We start from the raw sequence: 18,701 nt of genomic DNA, 5'->3' as shown, positions 1-18,701 counted from the left end.
AAATTCATACCAACCTCTAGAAGAACAGAGGCAGGTGAATATTAGGTGCAAGCTGACTCAATTTAAATCCTTAGTTGGAAAAGAATTCAAACCTACGAGGGGTAATAGAAGAAAATGATTTTGCAGTGTTTATTAATATGAGAAAGTGATATTTAGCAGGAAGAAGTAGGATGATACTTTCTGTGGAGAACAACTGGAAATGACAAAGGGATATTGTCCTTTTTAAGAAATGGGTAGGAGAAAGAGTTGCTTGTAAGAATATATTTTTAAAAAATAGTAGTGTATGACTATTAGGACTCTTTCATTTGCAAACAACTGAAACTAACATAGACTTAACAAACAAAAAAACTCAAACAAAGATTTATTAGATCATGCAACTTCTGCAGTGGCTCTATCCCTGAGGACAAACTAGATTATCAGGACTGAGTCTGGTTGTCTTCCTTTCCTGGCATGTGAACTCATTCTGATGTCTAGAAAGCTTGGTAGTATGTTAGGCATCTATTTGGTACTACCAGAAGTCCCAGCCACCCAAGCCCAGAAAACTTTATTGAGTGTGTGTGTGCATGTGCATGTGTGCGCGCGTGCATGCAAGCACATAGGGGCAGAGTGTGGAAGTGGGGAGGTGCTTTGATTGCCCAGTTTCCACATCATATATCAATCTTTAAAACCAAGGAAATAGCTCCACCCAAACCACATGTCCTGAGAGTCTGAGAGTGGTGTTTTTCCAAAGAAAGTCAGGATGGAGGTTCAAGAAAGGTTAAAAGGTGGCTGAATAGAAAAAAAAAAAAAAAAAAAAAGGAATTAAAAATCATGTCCATATAATCAATGTACTTTTAATATAATAATGCTTATATTTTAAACATCTCTAGGCTAAGACATAAAAGTGAAGGAACTTTTTCCTTTCTATCTTGACTTAGCAACTTATTGGTTGTACCAATATGTAGGTGAGTTACAAAAGTGAGGATTTTTGGTAGTCTTTAACCTACAGTTTTCCTATTTCTTTCTATATAGGTAATAGATCTTTTGAGAAAACTGCTCTTAAAAAAGTAAAATATTTCATCTTAAAAATGTTCTTATTTGAAATTCCACAACATTCTTAATGAAAAAAATATTATCTGCATAATTACATTAAATGGCTTCTGGAATACATTACCACTAATGATGCCAATAGAGTTAGTCCAGATGCAAACTATAAAAACATCCATTATCTTTTGTCCTTGAAGGAACTTCAAAAATTGCTTTTTTTCTTATAAGAAGCCTACGAATACTATACATAATTTCTTGCATTTTGTTTTGTGAACTGTTCTACAGAGCCTCAATATCTCACAAAAGTTTGAGATTTTCAAACCATATTCCATAATTTTGTAATTTTTTCTGTAGCCCAGTATCATAATTGATTTAACGAATGTAGTAGCAAAATACTTAATCTGATTTTTATTTTGCTTCCTAGCTTGTATTCAGCTTACATATATTAGGTAGTGCTGGATGCATCAAAAAACATTTTATTAAAAAAGAAACTAAATCACCATTATTGGTAATAAATGAAAGTTGAAAGTAGATTTCATTGTGTATCAGTGTTATGTTAGCTTACAGAATTTTTTAAAACGCAGTGATAAAATATTTAACTTAAATATTCTTAAGCAAAAGTCCTACAAAAAATGGTGTTTATTAAAAAGATTAAGTCGATGTTTGTAAGGTAGGCAAGAGTATGCTAGTAGAAAAGTCTACACACTTAACATCCAATGAATGACTAGATCTCTCAGATAAAGTATATATAGTGCAAACTTCTGTTAGCTCTGAGTAATTGTCTGTCATGGACTTTAGAACCTGTAAAATGTTTTGAATCCAGTTAATAAAATATCTTTCTTTTCCTGTATATAATTGTAGGTCACTAGCGTTTTTGGCTTTATTGGGAAGAATATTAGTTATTCAGAACCAACAGAATGTGTATATACAGAGAAAAAGACTTATTATAGGAATTGGCTCCTGTGATTATGAACGCTGGCAAGTACAAAATCTTCAGGGAAGGCTGGTGGGCTGGAGACCCAGGAAAGCTGATGCTCTGAAGTTCCAGTCTGAAGGCCAGCAGGCTGGAGAGCCAGTGTTCCAATTTGTGAAGGTAGTCTGTGGTAGAACCAGGAAGACTCAAGATTGCAGTGAAGTCCAAAGGCAGGCTGATGGAGAAATTCTGTCTTGCATTAGAGAGGGCAGTCTTTTTGTTCTCTGCAGGCCTTCAAATGATTAAATGAGGCCCACCGACATTATGGAGGGCAATCTGCTTTACTCAAAGTCCACCAATGTAAATGTTACTCTCATCCAAAATACTCTCACCCAAAATACTCTCACAGAAACACCCAGAATAATGTTTGACTAATTATCTGCGCATCCTATGGTCCAGCCAAGTTGACAGATGAAATTAACCATCACAAGTCCAGTCCCTGCCAAGTTGGCACCCATATGCGTCTCCTTGAACCACACTTAATCATCATATAAAGACAATAACAAAGTCATATGTATTAGGCTGTTCTTGTGTTTCTATAAAGAACTACCGGAGACTGAATAATTTATAAAGAAAAGAGGTTTAACTGGCTCACAGTTCTGCAGGCTGTACAAGCATGGCACTAACATCACTGGGCTTCTGGTGAGGGCTCAGGGAGCTTTTACTCATGATGGAAGGCAAAGCAGGAGCAGGCACTTCACAGGGCAAAAGCAGGAGCAAGATAGAGAGAGAGGTGGGGTAGGAGAGGTGTCACATACTTTTAAACGACCAGATCTCGTGAGAACTCACTCACTATCATGAAGACAGTGCCAAGCCATGAGGGATCTGCCTCCATGACCCAAACACCTCCCACCAGGCTCCACCTCCAGCACTGAGGATTACAATTCACCATGAGATTTAGGTGGAGACAGACATCCAAACTACATCATCATACTTCCACCTAAAATGATAAAACAATCCTATGTACAACCAAAAATACAGCCTTTCCTCAGAAAAGGATGCAAAGTCCCTGGATGATGTTTTCTCTTCTCCTCCATATCCCATAACCTAAATACTATAAAGTTAACACTACTTAAATACTATGATATAAAGTCAATACATCTTATGTTACATGATAAGGAGATAACAGGGGAAAGAAAACACAGATGTTTGCTACACATACACATATTCAAAACAGTATGAGGAAATACACAAGACAGTTACAGTCCTCATTTCTGTAACTGGTCATGTGGTCATAGCTAGAATTCATAACTACCTTATTCCACTACCCATTCCCATTGCCTTCAGCAAGCATCTCAGCTGGTTATAGTTCTTAACCTGCTTGGGTGGCCCAAATCTTTATTCCTGAAGAGTCTGGGATATTAGTAGTATCGCTAGATTGGGTTGTTTTGTGTTTCTATTGACCGTAATCACAGAGCATGGTAATATTAAGAGCCAGCCCTAAGGGATCTTCCAGACATATGCTTCCTTCCTTCCATTAGCATTCCAGTTGCCCCTTGGTAATCAGGATCAATCACCCCAGCCAACATCATAACTACCTTTTTTGTCTGTTGACTCAAAGGCATAAGGAACCTCAAGGGGCCAGGTGGCAGTTTTGATTTCCAATTCAACGGAATAATTGTTGTTCCTCCTGGTAGAAGCTGTCTTCCTTTTAAAAATAAGACCTCCAGGCCAGCAGAGTATAAGGTCATAGAAAGCAAAAATTTTGCTAATGGGTCACTAGAAGTAAAAGTGAGCAGTGCTACTTCCATTTCCCCCCCTTGATTCCTGGACCTGTGTATCCTAGCTATGGGAGAGATGGGACCATATATTGACACAGATTCAGAACATACCCAGCTTCCCAGAGAACCTTGCTCCAGTCCTGCAAAGTATTGTCACCTAGCTGGCACTGTAACTGACCTTCAAAAGGCCATTCCACCACTCTATCAAGCCAGCTGCTTCAGGATGGTGCAGAACATGGTAAGACCACTGAATTTCATGAGCCTTGTTTGATCAGAAGTAATGCTTTATGGAATACTATGATGGCAGATAAGGCATTTCATAAGTCCACAGATGGTAGTTTTGGCAGAAGCACTGTGTGCAGGGAAGGCAAATCCATATCTGAAGTGTTTATCCCAGAAAGAAGAAAATGATGCCCCTTCTATGATGGAAGCGGTCCAATGTAATGAACCTGCCACTAGGTATGATTGCATAAAAGCTGGAATCTTACGGATAATTTAGGGTATGTCTACTGGTAATAAAATGACACAAGAACTATCATATTTTCAGGGAACTGACTTTTCTGTGTGCTAAACATAGGAGATTCCATAGCCGGGCCTCATTGGACTCTAAAGCTGTATATCATTTGGAGAAACTGCTGGGTCCACTACTCAACTGTTTGGTGCTGAGCTTAAGTTCTTAAGACAGGTGTTACTTGAGCATTAGCCCAAGCAGATCTGTAGGTCACTTGACAGTGTACAGACACATGGGCATTTCCAAGCACTAGAGCAGGTGTAAAGTAATAAACAGAAAAGTCTGGGCCACAGAGGGAGAAATGTCCTAAAAAGTGGACAGTTTTAATCTGGTTCAATCTTATTTTACTAAAAATATTTAATACAACAGCTACTTTTTTCCCTTCAATATTCAAAGTCCTTTGAACCTCTGGTCTAAAGAACCTTGGTTTTGTTACAGACAGGAATATCTTTATGGCATAATAACCTCTACCAGTGCGTATATTGTGTTAGAACGCATGCACCAGATTTTTTTTTTTTTTTTTTTTTTTTTGAGACAGGGTCTCGCTCTGTCACCCAGGCTTGAATGCAGTGGTGTGATCTCACTGCAAGTTCTGCCTCCTGGCTCAAGCCATCCTCCCATCTCAGCCTCCCAAATAGCTGGGATCACAGGTGTGTGCCATCATGCCCAGCTAATTTTTGTATTTTTTTGTACAGACAGGGTTTCACCATGTTGCCCAGCCAGGTCTTGAACTCTTGGGCTCAAGCGATCTGCCCCCCCTCAGGCTCCCAAAGTGCTGGGATTACAGGCATGAGCCACTGCACCTGGCCAAATTATTCTTTTAGTCAGTTTTTTAATCAAGATTTCTAGTTTTCAGAGGAAATTCTGAATGTTATTAGCCATTCATACACCTTTCCCATATATGTATCCCATGAAAGTCAAGTGCTTATGGGAAGGTAAATCTGGTGCTTTCCCCAACATTGAATTCACAGTTGGAGTTTCATATTTCAATTAAGTAATTAAATCCTGTTGAAATTAAACATCAACTTTCAATTGCCATAATTCAAAATAAATTATCTCATATATCTGAAAAACAGACAAGAAAAAGATGGGAAGAACAGAGTTTGCAAAAGGGATGATAATTCTGAAAGTATTTTAAATTAAAATGACTTTCAAATAGATGGGAAATTAAGAGGAAATAAAACTGCCTTTAAAAACATTGCCTACTTTATTAAACTTGGATTTTAATAGCCTTGCCTTATACTGGAGACAGGCCAAGCTGTGGGTAATCACCAGTATTTGTCAAACAATTATTTACTGAGCACCTACTATGTGGCAGATACTATTCTAAGTCCTAGCAATATAGCAGTGCCAAGATAAAGTACTTGTGCTTGAAGAACTTAAAATTATAGAGGAGTGGATACAAATGAATACATGTCAAATAGTCAAAAGTGCTATAAATAAAACTATAGCAAGTTATAAGGGCTAATGATTGATGAGGAGAGGGGAATATGCTGTTTTAGTTTGGGTGGTCAATAAAGGCCTCTGTGCATAGGCAATATTTGAGCAGAGACCTGAAGAAAGTGAGACCTGGAGAGCTGAAGATACATAGGGAAGAGCACTTTAAGTGGAGTATTTCAGCAAGGAGCAGGGTGCAGAGAGCTGGGGGTGGGGATGGGAGTAGGGGAAGGAGCTGGGGACATAAGGTTTCAAAGGTAGCAAAGATAAAGGGCTTTGGTTTTTATTCTGAAGGGTTTTAGGCACAGAAATGACATTATCTGACTATGTTTTAAAAGGAGGACTAGATTGTAAGGAAACAAGGAAGAAGCAGAGAGATTGGATGCACTAATTCAACAGTAGTTCTCATTTCATAGTATTTCATTCTGAGATTGACCTACCCTGTATGTTTCTGGGGAATGCTAATACTAATCAAAGCACTTTCATTTCAAAGGAACATTAAGGTATTTTGGTTTCTACATTTCTAAACTTTATATATGAAAATAATACCATCACTTACAGTGACAATTTATAGCATTGGACTAGTGTATAGTCCAATACACTAAATGTAGTGACAAAAATTAATTCATAAAGATAAAATACAAACACCAAATAATGAGACACATGGTATTAATAATTAATTTTAAATTATTATACTAAGTATGTAGTATCCCAGCATGTGAAAGGTTTTTTTTTCCCTATTATCACCAAAATAATTTATAGGGTTTGTACTGCTTAGGTTACTTCGGAAACCTGGGGTACTTGTTAAAAATGTAGTTTTCTGGCTTTGTAGTATCAGAATCTCCAGGGGTTTGTGGACTCGAAATTTACATTTTAAACAAGCTTCCAGATGATTCTTACATATACATGTTTAAATCAGTGACTCTATGGTAAAGCAAGAGAATTTTAGTGACTTGACTATTTTAAAGCTAGGTTCCGCTACTTGAATACTAAGTAAAAACAAGGAAGATCATATCCTATTACTTTATCTCAAATCCATTTTTGAATAGAGGGATACAAATAAAAGAAAATTAAAGTTTTACTGCTCTGCCATACTTCTAAAAAAAACTGAGTTAAACTATAATAAAAATTGCAGGATATGCTTTGTTAATTAGGTGACAATAAAAAAGCATTAGAATGAGACCTTTACACTGAGAACGACCTTAGGAACCTTTTGGAACAACTTGCTTAGTTTACAGATGAGGAAGTTGAGACTCAAAGTTAAATAGTCAAAAGGTAGCACAGTTGATTATGGATTCCTCACGACTCGTTTCGGAAATATTTCTATTAGTTTATCCTATTTTTTATTTCCCATGGAATTAGGTGATTATTTGGGTAAAATCTTAAAAAGAGTGAGGATCTTTCTAAAAATTCTGAACCTAAACCAGTGTATTCAATATTATACTTCTTTTTAAAAAATTAAGATCTTATTTTGTTTTATATTGAGATATTTTGGCTACTTAAAGAGCTGAAATATCTGTAGTACACTGTAGTACCTCGGGTATTATTATTCAGAATTATTTGTTCCCAAAACCTTTGGATGTGACTTACAATGGTTCCCTATAGGAAGAGCAGCTTTGCTGACCAATGACTGGGTTTAGCCACGTGACTTGCTTGGTCAACACAATGCAAACAGACTTGATGAACTTTTCAGTGCATTTCACAATGCTGCCAGTTCTCTTGCTTTAATGCCCTCTGCCACTAGAAGGGCATATCCCAGGTAGGGCCTTCTCTTTCAGCCTGGGGCCTGAATAGAGTAAACCTGAACCTGAATCACATCCTGAAGTGCAGCCACAGCAATTAACCCACAGCAGCCAACAAGCCACACAATGAAAAATACATGTTGTTGAAAGCTACTGAAACAATGGAGGTAGTCTGTTACCCATTGTACTCTAATAAAAGCTAATACATACAAGCTCCCAAATCTGGATCAAGTCTGGTACCTGAAACAGACAGATTATCAAAAGTAAAAATTCCGAGGTTTTCTGACCAAGAATCTTTGTTACAAAATGGGTAAATATCTTATTAATGTGCCTGCAAATACATTAGTGATAGAATGTTTTTATACGGTTTAGAGCTTGGTATATGATAGGTTCATATCTGAATTATGGTCATTTTTGTTTGGAAAATAGGTGTAATGAATCTACACGACAATTTCATAATGTAAAATTGCACCAACATGCACAAAGGAAATGTCACAATTTATCTGGGGATATAATTTTCAAAGCCATGGAAATACAGGGAAACTCTTTAAAAAAATTATAATCCCATAAACACACAATGCTCTTATCAATTTATATGATTTATGTCAGATTTACATCAGCAAAATAATTTGCTTATAAAATTTTTCAAAGCTTTTATATGCTTAATTTTCCTAGATTATTATTGTTTAGAACATTTCTTTTAATTTTATTCTTGTAATGTATTTGATGGCAAATAGGAATTTCATAGATTTTGAAGGATCATTTAACTACATGTAATGCTATAGCTTATTATGACTATTTTTCAGAAATTATGGGATCAATGTTTAATAACTTTATCTGGCAGAGGGGACCTGGAGCCAGTTCATATCATCTCAAAAGAGCAAAGTATGTGTGTCTCATTCCAACTCAGCATTAAGTGACTTCACATTGATAGCTTGAAATCAGCCAGATGGGAGTATTACATGACAAAAATTGGGAAGCACTACAAATTGGAGCTTTTTTTTCTCCCAAGAGTTGGTAGCTAACCACTTATCAGTGTACCACTAGGCTTAAGAAATTCCCCTTCTTTGACACTTGGCATTTTAATGTTTAAAATATTTTTTTAATCGCCCAGATGTTTATGAGGGGAGACTTAAGGTTATGGAGAACTGAAGCTAGTGGCTTGCTACACAGGTTTATAAGGGCTGAAGGCACTGAGGAACGTGGCCTGATGATGCTCCAGGAGCACTCTCCATTCATACTCTAGGCCCTGGTAAAATGGATGCACCTAGAGCAGGAAATGAAAAAGACTCTTGATTTTGCAAGGAGTGTATATAGATCGTAAAGCGGAAGGCACTTTGAAAGACAAAGGCAGAACAGTCCTCAATCTACGTGTTTCTCTTTTCTGTGCACATGTCCAGACATACCCTGCTGACAGTGAAGATAACATATAATAGGGACACATCTTGTAAATTCTTTCAATTTGACAAATATTTCTGATTATTAGGACTTAAGAACATTTATTTTAGATTTTACTGGATGGAGTTATTTTTATGACTTTCAAATGAAGTTACTAGGGCTTCAACAATATTGACTCTATTTGGGGTATCTGTCAGCAAAAAACATATCAAGTAAGAAGAATGGTGTGTCAGAATTTATGTTAGTATTAACAATTCTCTTGCCTTGGTTGTTGTAATCTTAGCAGCAATTTATAAATATGCTATAGAAAGCGTTGCAGAAATATAACTTCCCACTAAAAAAAAAAAAGTTTAACAAAATTAGCATATATTTACTGGAGAAGCTGAAATAAGTATATGTATATACTTATTTGTGTATATATACATGTATGTATATATACATGTATGTATACATGTGTGTATACAGGTGTGTATATATACATGTATGTATACATATGTATGACTATACATATAATAGGGTTCACATTTAAAGTATTTATTTGTAAAGAAATGATTCTCATGATAAACTACCCCTTTTCCTTCATTCTCAGACTTCAGCAAAACAGATGCTAGCAGTGAATTTTTACTATACTTTTTTACAAAAGTTACATAAACATTTTTAAAATAGTCACTTATCAGAAGTTAATCTAAAATTTCTACTTTTTTCTATTACTATATAATGGATGGTTAAAATAGTTTATGGACCAGCACAACATGTAAATATTAATTAAAGCAGTTGACAGTTAAATCCTACATACAAATATTCAAATTAAAATCATCAACTGGAACAGCAGGCCCTTAAGGTATTCCCAATTACTAGACTACGAGTTGTATTTCACAGAATTTTATGATACTAGAAGTAAATGAATGTTCTAAAACTATAATACATTAATAAAAAATGGACTTAGAAATTATGGGTCAAAATAAAAAGTAATCACGCTCAAAAATATTTTTAAAATCACATCACCAAAATATTAGTAACTTCCAAGGATTCCTCTTAATAAATAAAAAATACTTTTAAAAGAAACAAAATTACAATGCATAATCTTTAATGAGAAGGTTAAAAGTGACCTTAGTGAATACTTTTCATAATACATCCTACAATGCTGTTAGTGGCATTTTCCAAACCGTGCTCTGAAAAACTAATTTCTAAGAGAAGTTGATAGGTATTCACAGAAGTCTGGCAAACAGTACAAATCTTAACTCACCTTCACAGTGTCTGTCCATTAGCCTTTTAAAGTCCCTGAAGTTCAGCAGTAAAGAAACCTAAATGTCTTGATACATAACCATTTTGGGAAATTGTACTGTGGTTGTTTGTATGCCTTTTCTATACCCAGCACCCTTACCTCAATCTGTGCCTAGCTCAAAGCTATCAATGTATTTTTGTTGTCAATATATATTGACTAAACAGTGTCATTCATTCCATCCTAGCTCACCAAAAGTAGTTTGGGGCTAAGAACTGTGGAACAACAGAAGAATTATAGTAATGAAGGGATTGGTTTCTACAAAAGGCCAATACATGATGCTCTGGGAGTAAAAGGAGGAAAACGCTGTATCAAATTTTCGTTTAAGTAGCAAATCAAACTTTTAAGTAAATCTTAATTTGGAGGAATGATTGAGAAGGTAGAAATAAATAACAGTGTGAACTCAGTTTAGAATGTAGTTGCAGACTCCTGTAATCTCAGGGTTTAAAATGCACCCAAATTGATGTCATTTCACAGCATGTGGATGGATTGTTAAGAGTTCTGTACACAGGCGATGGCTCCTCATCTAGGCTGATAATTTCATAGGGGCTGTGACACAAACCTATTTTCCCAAACCTTCCGTTATGTTCAGTGGTGTCCTGAAATGATCAATTTTGAAAGTGAACTAAAGAGATACTCAAACTTATTTTACTACTCTAAAGTACAGAATACAAACAACAGAAATCATTAGATATTGAACAGCATTTTTATGTAAATAAAATTAAAATATCTCAGTTGTCTGTACAGACAACTTCATTTGTAACAGAGACTTGTTTTATCTTTGGTATATTCTACTCTATCTGATATGACTATTGTGCTTTTAAATGTTTTCCTTAAAATTTTTATAACTAATACTTCACTAATTACTTTACCAAATACATAGATTAAAATATCCCTAAATGTCAATTTTAGCAGGACTACCTTTTTCCTTTCAAAATGTAGTCAAATATACCTTTAACAGTATTTATATGTACAAAATTTAAGCCAAATACTCAAGCTTACAGGCACAGACCTTGAGTACACTTACTGCTGTGCCAGAGGAGTAATCTTGGCCCCATCCCTACTTATAAAAAAAATAAAATAAAATCATGATCTTTGATTAAAGCAAATGACTCTTAACAGAATGTGAGCTATTGCCAAAAAATCACTCTAACAGCTATGGTTTTATACTCACAGCCTAGGCTTCTAGTAGTATGTTGTCAATAAAAGGAAATGAGGTGATGATTGGCAGTTAATGGTCACTGACAAGATTTTAAGGGTAGTTATAAAGTTTCTCGGAAGTATCAATATCAAATGAGCTAAAGGGAGAAAAGTAGATGCAGCACTGATGTGTCAAAAATGACTTTGAAAGTGAAATTTTTGATGTGTCTGTAACAGGTATCCTTTACTAGCTGAAAGAAACAAATGAAAAGCCAAACATTCACTATTAACATACATGGGGCCGGACACAGTGGCTTATGCCTGTAATTTCAGCACTACAGGAGGCCAAGGTGGGACAATTACTTGAGCTCAGGAGTTCAAGACCAACACAGGCAACATGGCAAGACTGTGTCTCTATAAAAAATTTAAAAATTAGCCAGGCGTGGTGGTGTCTGTAGTCCCAGGTACTCGGGAGGCCGAGAGGGAGGATTGCTTCAGCCTGGGAGATTGAGGCTGCAGTAAGCTGAGATCATGCCACTGTACTCCAGCCTGGGGCAACAGAGACCCTGTCTCACATATGTAATACACACACATACATACATACATATATACATACATATGTGGTAGCCAAGTGTAATTTTTACTGACTCTTTGGTTAGTGTCATTACACTTGCACATATGAGTTTTTAGTCTTCAGTTAATTCCTGGGAAATGCCAAAAAATAAAAATACTGCCACAGAGAAATTAGTTTTTCTTTTCTACATATTGGCTCAAAATTAAGCACCTGAATATTAATTGTCTACATTTTGTACTTTTAAGATCTTATTTCAAAACAATTTACATTGAGAGGATTATTTATGTTTTTAAACAGGATCAGGGATATCTTTATTTTTAGACTCTGGGAAGATAATTTACCTGAGCAAAATGCAAAGATAAATAATTATACAAAAATTTAAGTCAGTTGTCAAAACTAACAATGCGTCATCTGGCTTCAAAATTTAATGAACAGAGAGTCTACATAAATATCTTTCTTGTCTGCATATCTTTCTTGTTATGGTAAACACTTTGTTTTTTCTAACAAAACACTGCTCTTCATTTTAAAACCTAAACGGCAAAATGAGAAAGGTAACAGCGGATTAACAGGTTTGAATGTGGTTTATAAAATTTGGAACTGGCAAGCATGGATTAACTGACTCGAAAATACTCTGGAATAGGGGTCACAGATTTGGTCCACAGGCCAAATCCAGCCAGCTCATAAGAATAGTTTTACATTTTCTAATGGCTGAAAAAAATCTAATGGCTAACAGAGTAGTATTTTGTAACACAAGGAATTATGTAAAATTCAACTTTCAGTGCTCATGAAATTTTATCGGAACACGGCCACACTCATTCGTTTAGGTATTGTCTATGATTGCTTTCACAATAGAATGGCAGAGTTGAATAAGTGCAAAAGAGGCTTATGTGGTGCTGTCATCATTTTGCACTGCTCCTTGGCACACTAAAAATTGCAGTAATGCAGTTACCAACATTTTGAGTGCTACATATATTGTCATACCACAGTATTTTTAAATGTATTACTAGTGCTTACCCATAACATCAAAACAAGAGAAAAAAAGAAAAGTAGACTTGAAGTGACATTTTTAAGGCACATTAGTATATGGATTTTTAAAAATCAGATGACACGTCAGAGTATGATGTTTAATATGCAATGTCATTAGAGCTGTTCTTAAAGAATACTATATAGTGCAGTCAGGGGCGGTGGTTCATGCCTATAATCCAAGCACTTTGGGAGGCCAAGGTGGGTGGATCACTTGAGGTCAGGAGTTCAAGACCAGCCTGGACAACATGGTAAAACCCCATCTCTACTAAAAACACAAAAATTAGCTAGGCGTGGTGGCTTGTGCCTGTAATCTCAGCTACTCGGGAGGCTGAGGCAGGAGAATCACTTGAACCTGCAGGGTGGAGGTTGCAGTGAGCTGAGATCATGCCACTGCACTACAGCCTGGGCAACAGAACAAGATTCAGTCTCAGAAAAAAAAAAAAAATCAAAAATGAAGATAAAGTCGCAGCCAAAGTGATTCAGTTGTTAACCAAGCAAGGAAAACATTTTACTAACGATGACTAAATTGTGTTTGATTCCATCAGCTGAAGGAACGTGCCCAAAGTAAACTTGCTTAAGACTATTAAATTAGCCTTTTGGCAAGAATGGTTGCTTTAAGAATTGAGAACACTGGGAACAACAGCAACAGTCAATAAAAAAGGCAAATGACCCTGAGTGGTTTTCCTTGGCTCTTGATGAGTCAACAGATGTTACTGATACTGCCTAGTTATTGCTTATTTGATAAGTCAATGCCAATGTTGAAGTGACTGAAATTAGTCTCTATAAATTATCTGTGTGGAACAATTACAAGCATGAATATTTTCTAAGAAGAAAACACAAACTTCATGCAACCTGAAGTAGAATCTGCTAAGATATGTTACAACTGGTGGTGCTAAAATGTGTGAAGCAAAAAGATTTAAGTTTGTCAAATTTTTTAAGCCAGTGAAAAGGTAAGAAGGTATTTAAAATCTATGGTTATTTACTGTATTATTCATCAGCAGATACTTTGTGGGATATATTTGACTCAACTTTGTATTATTGAACTACTAGTATCAATGGTGAACTTCATTTGCTCTCATAGTTTCTGACAGATTAAACACCAATGGCTCAGTTATCTTTTGTCAGATACAGAAGATGAATGTTCCAATTTGCCCAACCACACTGGCATAATAGTGTTAGTTCTATTATGAGCTTTTACGTGCAGGGTTGATATTGACATTTTTCTGAAAAAGAAGACATGTCCTCAACCACTATTATGGAACACTGAATGGCTTTGGAATTTAGCTTTTGCTCAAGACTTAATAAAATTTTGAAATGAATTCAAGCCAAAATTACAAGGCAAAACAAGTGTTTACATGTGAAACATGTCAACAAAAGTCATTTTGATGACAACACTATTTGAATTACAAGTAACAACAAGCTGCTTTACACATTTCCTGTGCTATCAAAAGGTAAGACAACAAAGTGGGATCTCCATTCTCACACAAATTTGTAGTTCACACTATAGTTCCCATTTGGAGTTTGCAAGTGCAAAGGAAATTTCCATTTTTCAAAATCGATTTAACCCAGTGCAGTTGAGAAGCTCCTACCTAATCTTCAATTGGAAGTGATTAAGCTGCAATATAATAACATGCTAAAAGGAAAATATCCAAAGAAGTTACCTTCGAAGTGATGAATATGCTCAACAAAAATTATATTCAGAAGTAAGATACGTAAAATCTTATTACAGATCAGCATTAGCAAGTAAGTACTTATAATCAACTTTAATGACACGAAACATTAACTTTGATCCTCCCCCTAAATAAATTATTTTCATTGGTAAACCCGTATTACAAAAAGATAGTTCTCAATTATTGTTTTGAATTTTGTCAATAAAATTTTTGTGCAAATGTTATTTCTCTCCAGTTATTTAAGTACCTACATAACAATCTCAGTTTTACCTCTTAGCCCACAAAGCCTAAAATATTTACTATCTGGCCCTTTATAGAAAAAGTTTCCTGACCTCTGCCCTAGAGCCAGAAGCTACCCTGAACATTTAAAAGCACCGGTTGAATGCAATGCCTCAGAAGCCAGATGGCCTGGGTTTATATGTTGGCTCTGCCATTAGCAGCTTTAGGATCATGAGTAAATTCTTCAATCTTTTTTTGCTTCAGTTTCCTCATCTGTAAATGGGGGTTAGTAATGGCATTTATCTTACAGGGTTGTTGTGACAACTGAATTAGTAAATGCAAAGCACAAGAAACAGGGCCAGGCACAAAGGAAGCATTATCCTCATATGACTACTGAACACTTGACATGTAGCTAGTGCAACTGAAACAGTGAAGTCCTACTTGAATTCAATTAAAATTAATAAAATAGCCATATTAGCGGCTATTTTAGTGGCTACAGTATTACCACAGTTCTACAGGATCACGCTAGGGTGTGTGGATGCTGGAATATAACCGTTTTGCACTGAGTAGGACAATGAATTTCGTTATACTACAGTTAATATTAGTTTTCTGTTCAAAACAGCTGTGCCTTTTTGTGCCACAAAATATTTTCTACTTTCTCAGTAGCAGAATTAATTTTTTAACAAAACAATGTATGTTTTTGTATAATTTGTATAATTATATATATATATATCCACATTTATGATTTTTTTAATATATAAAGAAAATCCACATATATTCAGAAACCTCAAAACTTTACCTTTTGCAAAATGTTAAGGCATCTGCTTATAGCAGTTGGAAAGCTTTTTTATTTAGTAGTTTACCTCTTATTCTTGATTATACCAAAATTTTTATATTGGCATTATCCAGTAGTGAAATAGACAAAAATATCAGAAGAAAAGTGGAAACACTACAATTTTCTTTAAGAGAAAGGGACTTGCTACATTGCCCAGGTTGGAGTGCAGTGGCTGTTCACAGGTGTAGTCGTAAGTACACTAGAGTCTCAAAATCCCATCTCAAGTAATCCTCCTGCCTCCACCTCCTGTGCCACTAGGACTACAAGTGTGTGCCACCACATCTGGCTAGAAAAACTACAAATTTTCCAGTTGAACAATTAATTCAAAGAAATAACCAAACAGCTGGAAAAGCAGGTCTCTTTCTCCAACTAGCTCTGACCATTTTGTACATACTGAACAAAACACTTGCCAGGTCACAGGCTTAATAAGACATCTTTACATGGAGGTGTAAAAAATTACTTTTTTTTTTTGCATAAATACCATGATACTTTATTGCTTAGTGTTCCTTTGAAAATAAGTTAGCATGTTTCCATGTTATTCTTTTATCAATCATATTATTGACTACAGCATATCACTGATTAACATAAGGTAAAAATATCATCCACTCACATATTCTTGAAGAGAAGTGCTTGTAATATTTTATGAAAACATTTGTGCACATTTTTACTTGATTTAATGGACAGTCCATTTCATATTTTTCTTTAAAATCTACAAATATCTTAATTCTTACCATTAAAACAACTAAAACCAAAACCCAAAACCAATCCCAAAATAAACCCCACCAAAGCACATTAATTTTATTACAGAACATATATTAAGTCACTGAGTAAAGCTCTTTTTTATGAACACTTTTGGAAAGCTTGCATTCAGTTCTAGCACAGCTCTGTTATCAATCTGCGAACAGAAGGACACATCAAGTAAAGAAAGATCTTTACAAGATTCCAGGAGTTTTCTTAAGGATGCCGGACTTACCATTCTTGTTCCTATTTAAGGAAAACAAAACAAAACAAAAGAACACCTTAAATATAACATTTATATAAAGTGCTAACAATTAATCCATTCATGATTTATTGTTTGTAATGAACCTGAAATAACCCTTTACAAATTAAAATCATTTTTTCAAACATAACTTCATATTGAAATGATTTTGTTAAAAAAAGTAAAAGTTGAATTTTCCAGCCAATTTAGCATCTAGGACCTGAATCTTGCCAATATCCTACCCACTATCTTCATTCCTACCTCCTACCCCTTCAAATCAGCTCCTCCAGACTTTCCTATTTCTGTCACCCCAGTTCAAAATGGTTTTCACCATGCATTTGATGTAAAATGTGCAAGTGCGATGTGACTTCACAAAGTATCAATTGTGTGCACAATGATAACTACTGTGACACTGCTAGCACCCCTGGCTAAAAGTAAGAAGTAACAAAATTACATAGGGTTCCTTTCTGATGAACGCAGTAGGGATACAAAAAATCCCACAGTTGGAAAAGATTTTCAATAGATCTGCATGGGGTAGAACTATTCCTAAACACTAGAATTATCAGGGATAAAGATTTCATAATATTCCTTAATCAAGAATTTTAATTAAGAAACTTAAAAAAAAAAACTAGCTTGAATTCATTATACAAATGAATCAATTTCTTTTCTCTCCTTAATAAAAATAGAGAGCACAGCTCACGTAAATTCTCACTCTTCCAAGTAGACCAAGAATTAATGGTTAGAGTTTTTGGTAGTTTCAACTATAAAACTCTGTTACTGTCCTCACTATTTTATTAAAGTACATATATAATTATTCCCTAAATTAACTGATCTATCTTGCATTTCCTATCAAACCAAGCAGTCTTATCAGGAAAAAATTTTTATTGAACCCAAAAATTTTCTTTCTCCTTACAAAAAGTCTGAGATTGGCTTTTATGTCAAGGAAACAGACATTTAAAACAAATTTATACATTGCATCCTTACCTAGTATGTCCAGCTGCTGTAACCTGGTACAATTACATGCCAATTCTTCAATGTCTGTGTCACATACAGATCTGTTAGCTGTAAGAAAGAGTTTTTGCAAGTGTGGGAGCTGGCGTGCCAGTCTGGTGAAGCACCCGGTGCTGCTCTGCAGAGTTGGGCACCAGCCGAGGTCAAGTTCCTCCAGAAGTGGACACCCAGAAGCCAGTTCTGCTATTCCATTCTCAGTAATATTCTTACATCTCCACAGATCCAGGGTCCGGAGTTTTTTACACTTGGCTCCTATCATGCTAGCTATCACATCATAGTCTTCAATCTGGAAATCAAATTCCAATCTTTTACATGTTATGCTCAGACATGCAAACTGTTAAGAGTAAGTCAGATTCTTAATTACAACCTATTGCTTTGCTCCCATTTAAACAAATCCACATCCTTGTTAATACAGATCTGCCCACTCATCTCACGGATCTGCCACCGTTTCATAAAACAGCCAGGAGTACTCATTTATTTAAAAATCCATTTAAGAGAACTCCAGACAGAAGACGTTAATGAATTAAATCCCAAAGCAGTCTGAAGTCTTTGGTCTCTCATGAAGAATTAAAGGATTATGTGTTCTTCTTTTATGCCCACCATTTCAACCTTGCTGCTGCTACTCATTGACAGCACCTACTTTCTTCCATGTTATATATGGCTAATATACTTTGGCAGGTATATAAGAGCTCCCTGATGTGCATCTTGTAGGCTCTAAAACACTATGTGGAAATGCTGATAATACTAATAAGGATACTAGTTTTGGGTTAAATGAGGCATTTGGGGACTGCACATACAACATGAAAATAATGTAGATTACATATGTTAATCAACAGTCAGTTATTGGAGGTGTCCAGTGCTTACCTTATGATTACAGGATAAGACTCTACTAATCAAGGATTAAACATTTCAGTTCTTGGGCTTTATATGCTTTAATAATGTTCCTTTAAATAGGTTATTTTAAGAGGTTCATTTGATTTTGTTAAAATCAGATATTAAAATTATCACAAGAAATCAAAAGGAAACAAAATAGTAAACAATTACACTGATTATTTCCTTTTGTTCTTTTGTTTAATTGTATTTTCAACAAACATTTATGCACCACTCCAGATGCTAGGACCAGCAGTAAACTGAAAAAAGGAGAATATTGTCCACAT

The 18,701-nt window shown here is 35.4% G+C and overlaps 1 protein-coding gene across 3 annotated transcripts in view; it reads right to left on the bottom strand.

The window, feature by feature from the left end:
• Nucleotides 1–16,014: 16,014 nt before the first annotated feature.
• Nucleotides 16,015–18,701, bottom strand: part of FBXL4 (F-box and leucine rich repeat protein 4) — a 74,931-nt gene continuing 72,244 nt past the window's right edge. For 2 of the 3 annotated variants that reach the window (XM_015136949.3, XM_015136948.3), the window contains 2 exons: nt 17,518–17,830; nt 16,015–16,538 (listed from right to left, as the gene is read on the bottom strand). In XM_015136949.3, the coding sequence (XP_014992435.1) occupies nt 16,375–16,538; nt 17,518–17,830 (477 nt within the window). In that variant the 3' untranslated portion in view covers nt 16,015–16,374. 3 annotated transcript variants of the gene reach the window in all.

The sequence above is a fragment of the Macaca mulatta genome, chromosome 4 (genome assembly GCF_049350105.2).
Source record: "Macaca mulatta isolate MMU2019108-1 chromosome 4, T2T-MMU8v2.0, whole genome shotgun sequence".
Lineage (NCBI taxonomy): Eukaryota > Metazoa > Chordata > Mammalia > Primates > Cercopithecidae > Macaca > Macaca mulatta.
This window is presented reverse-complemented; position numbering and strand designations above follow the sequence as displayed.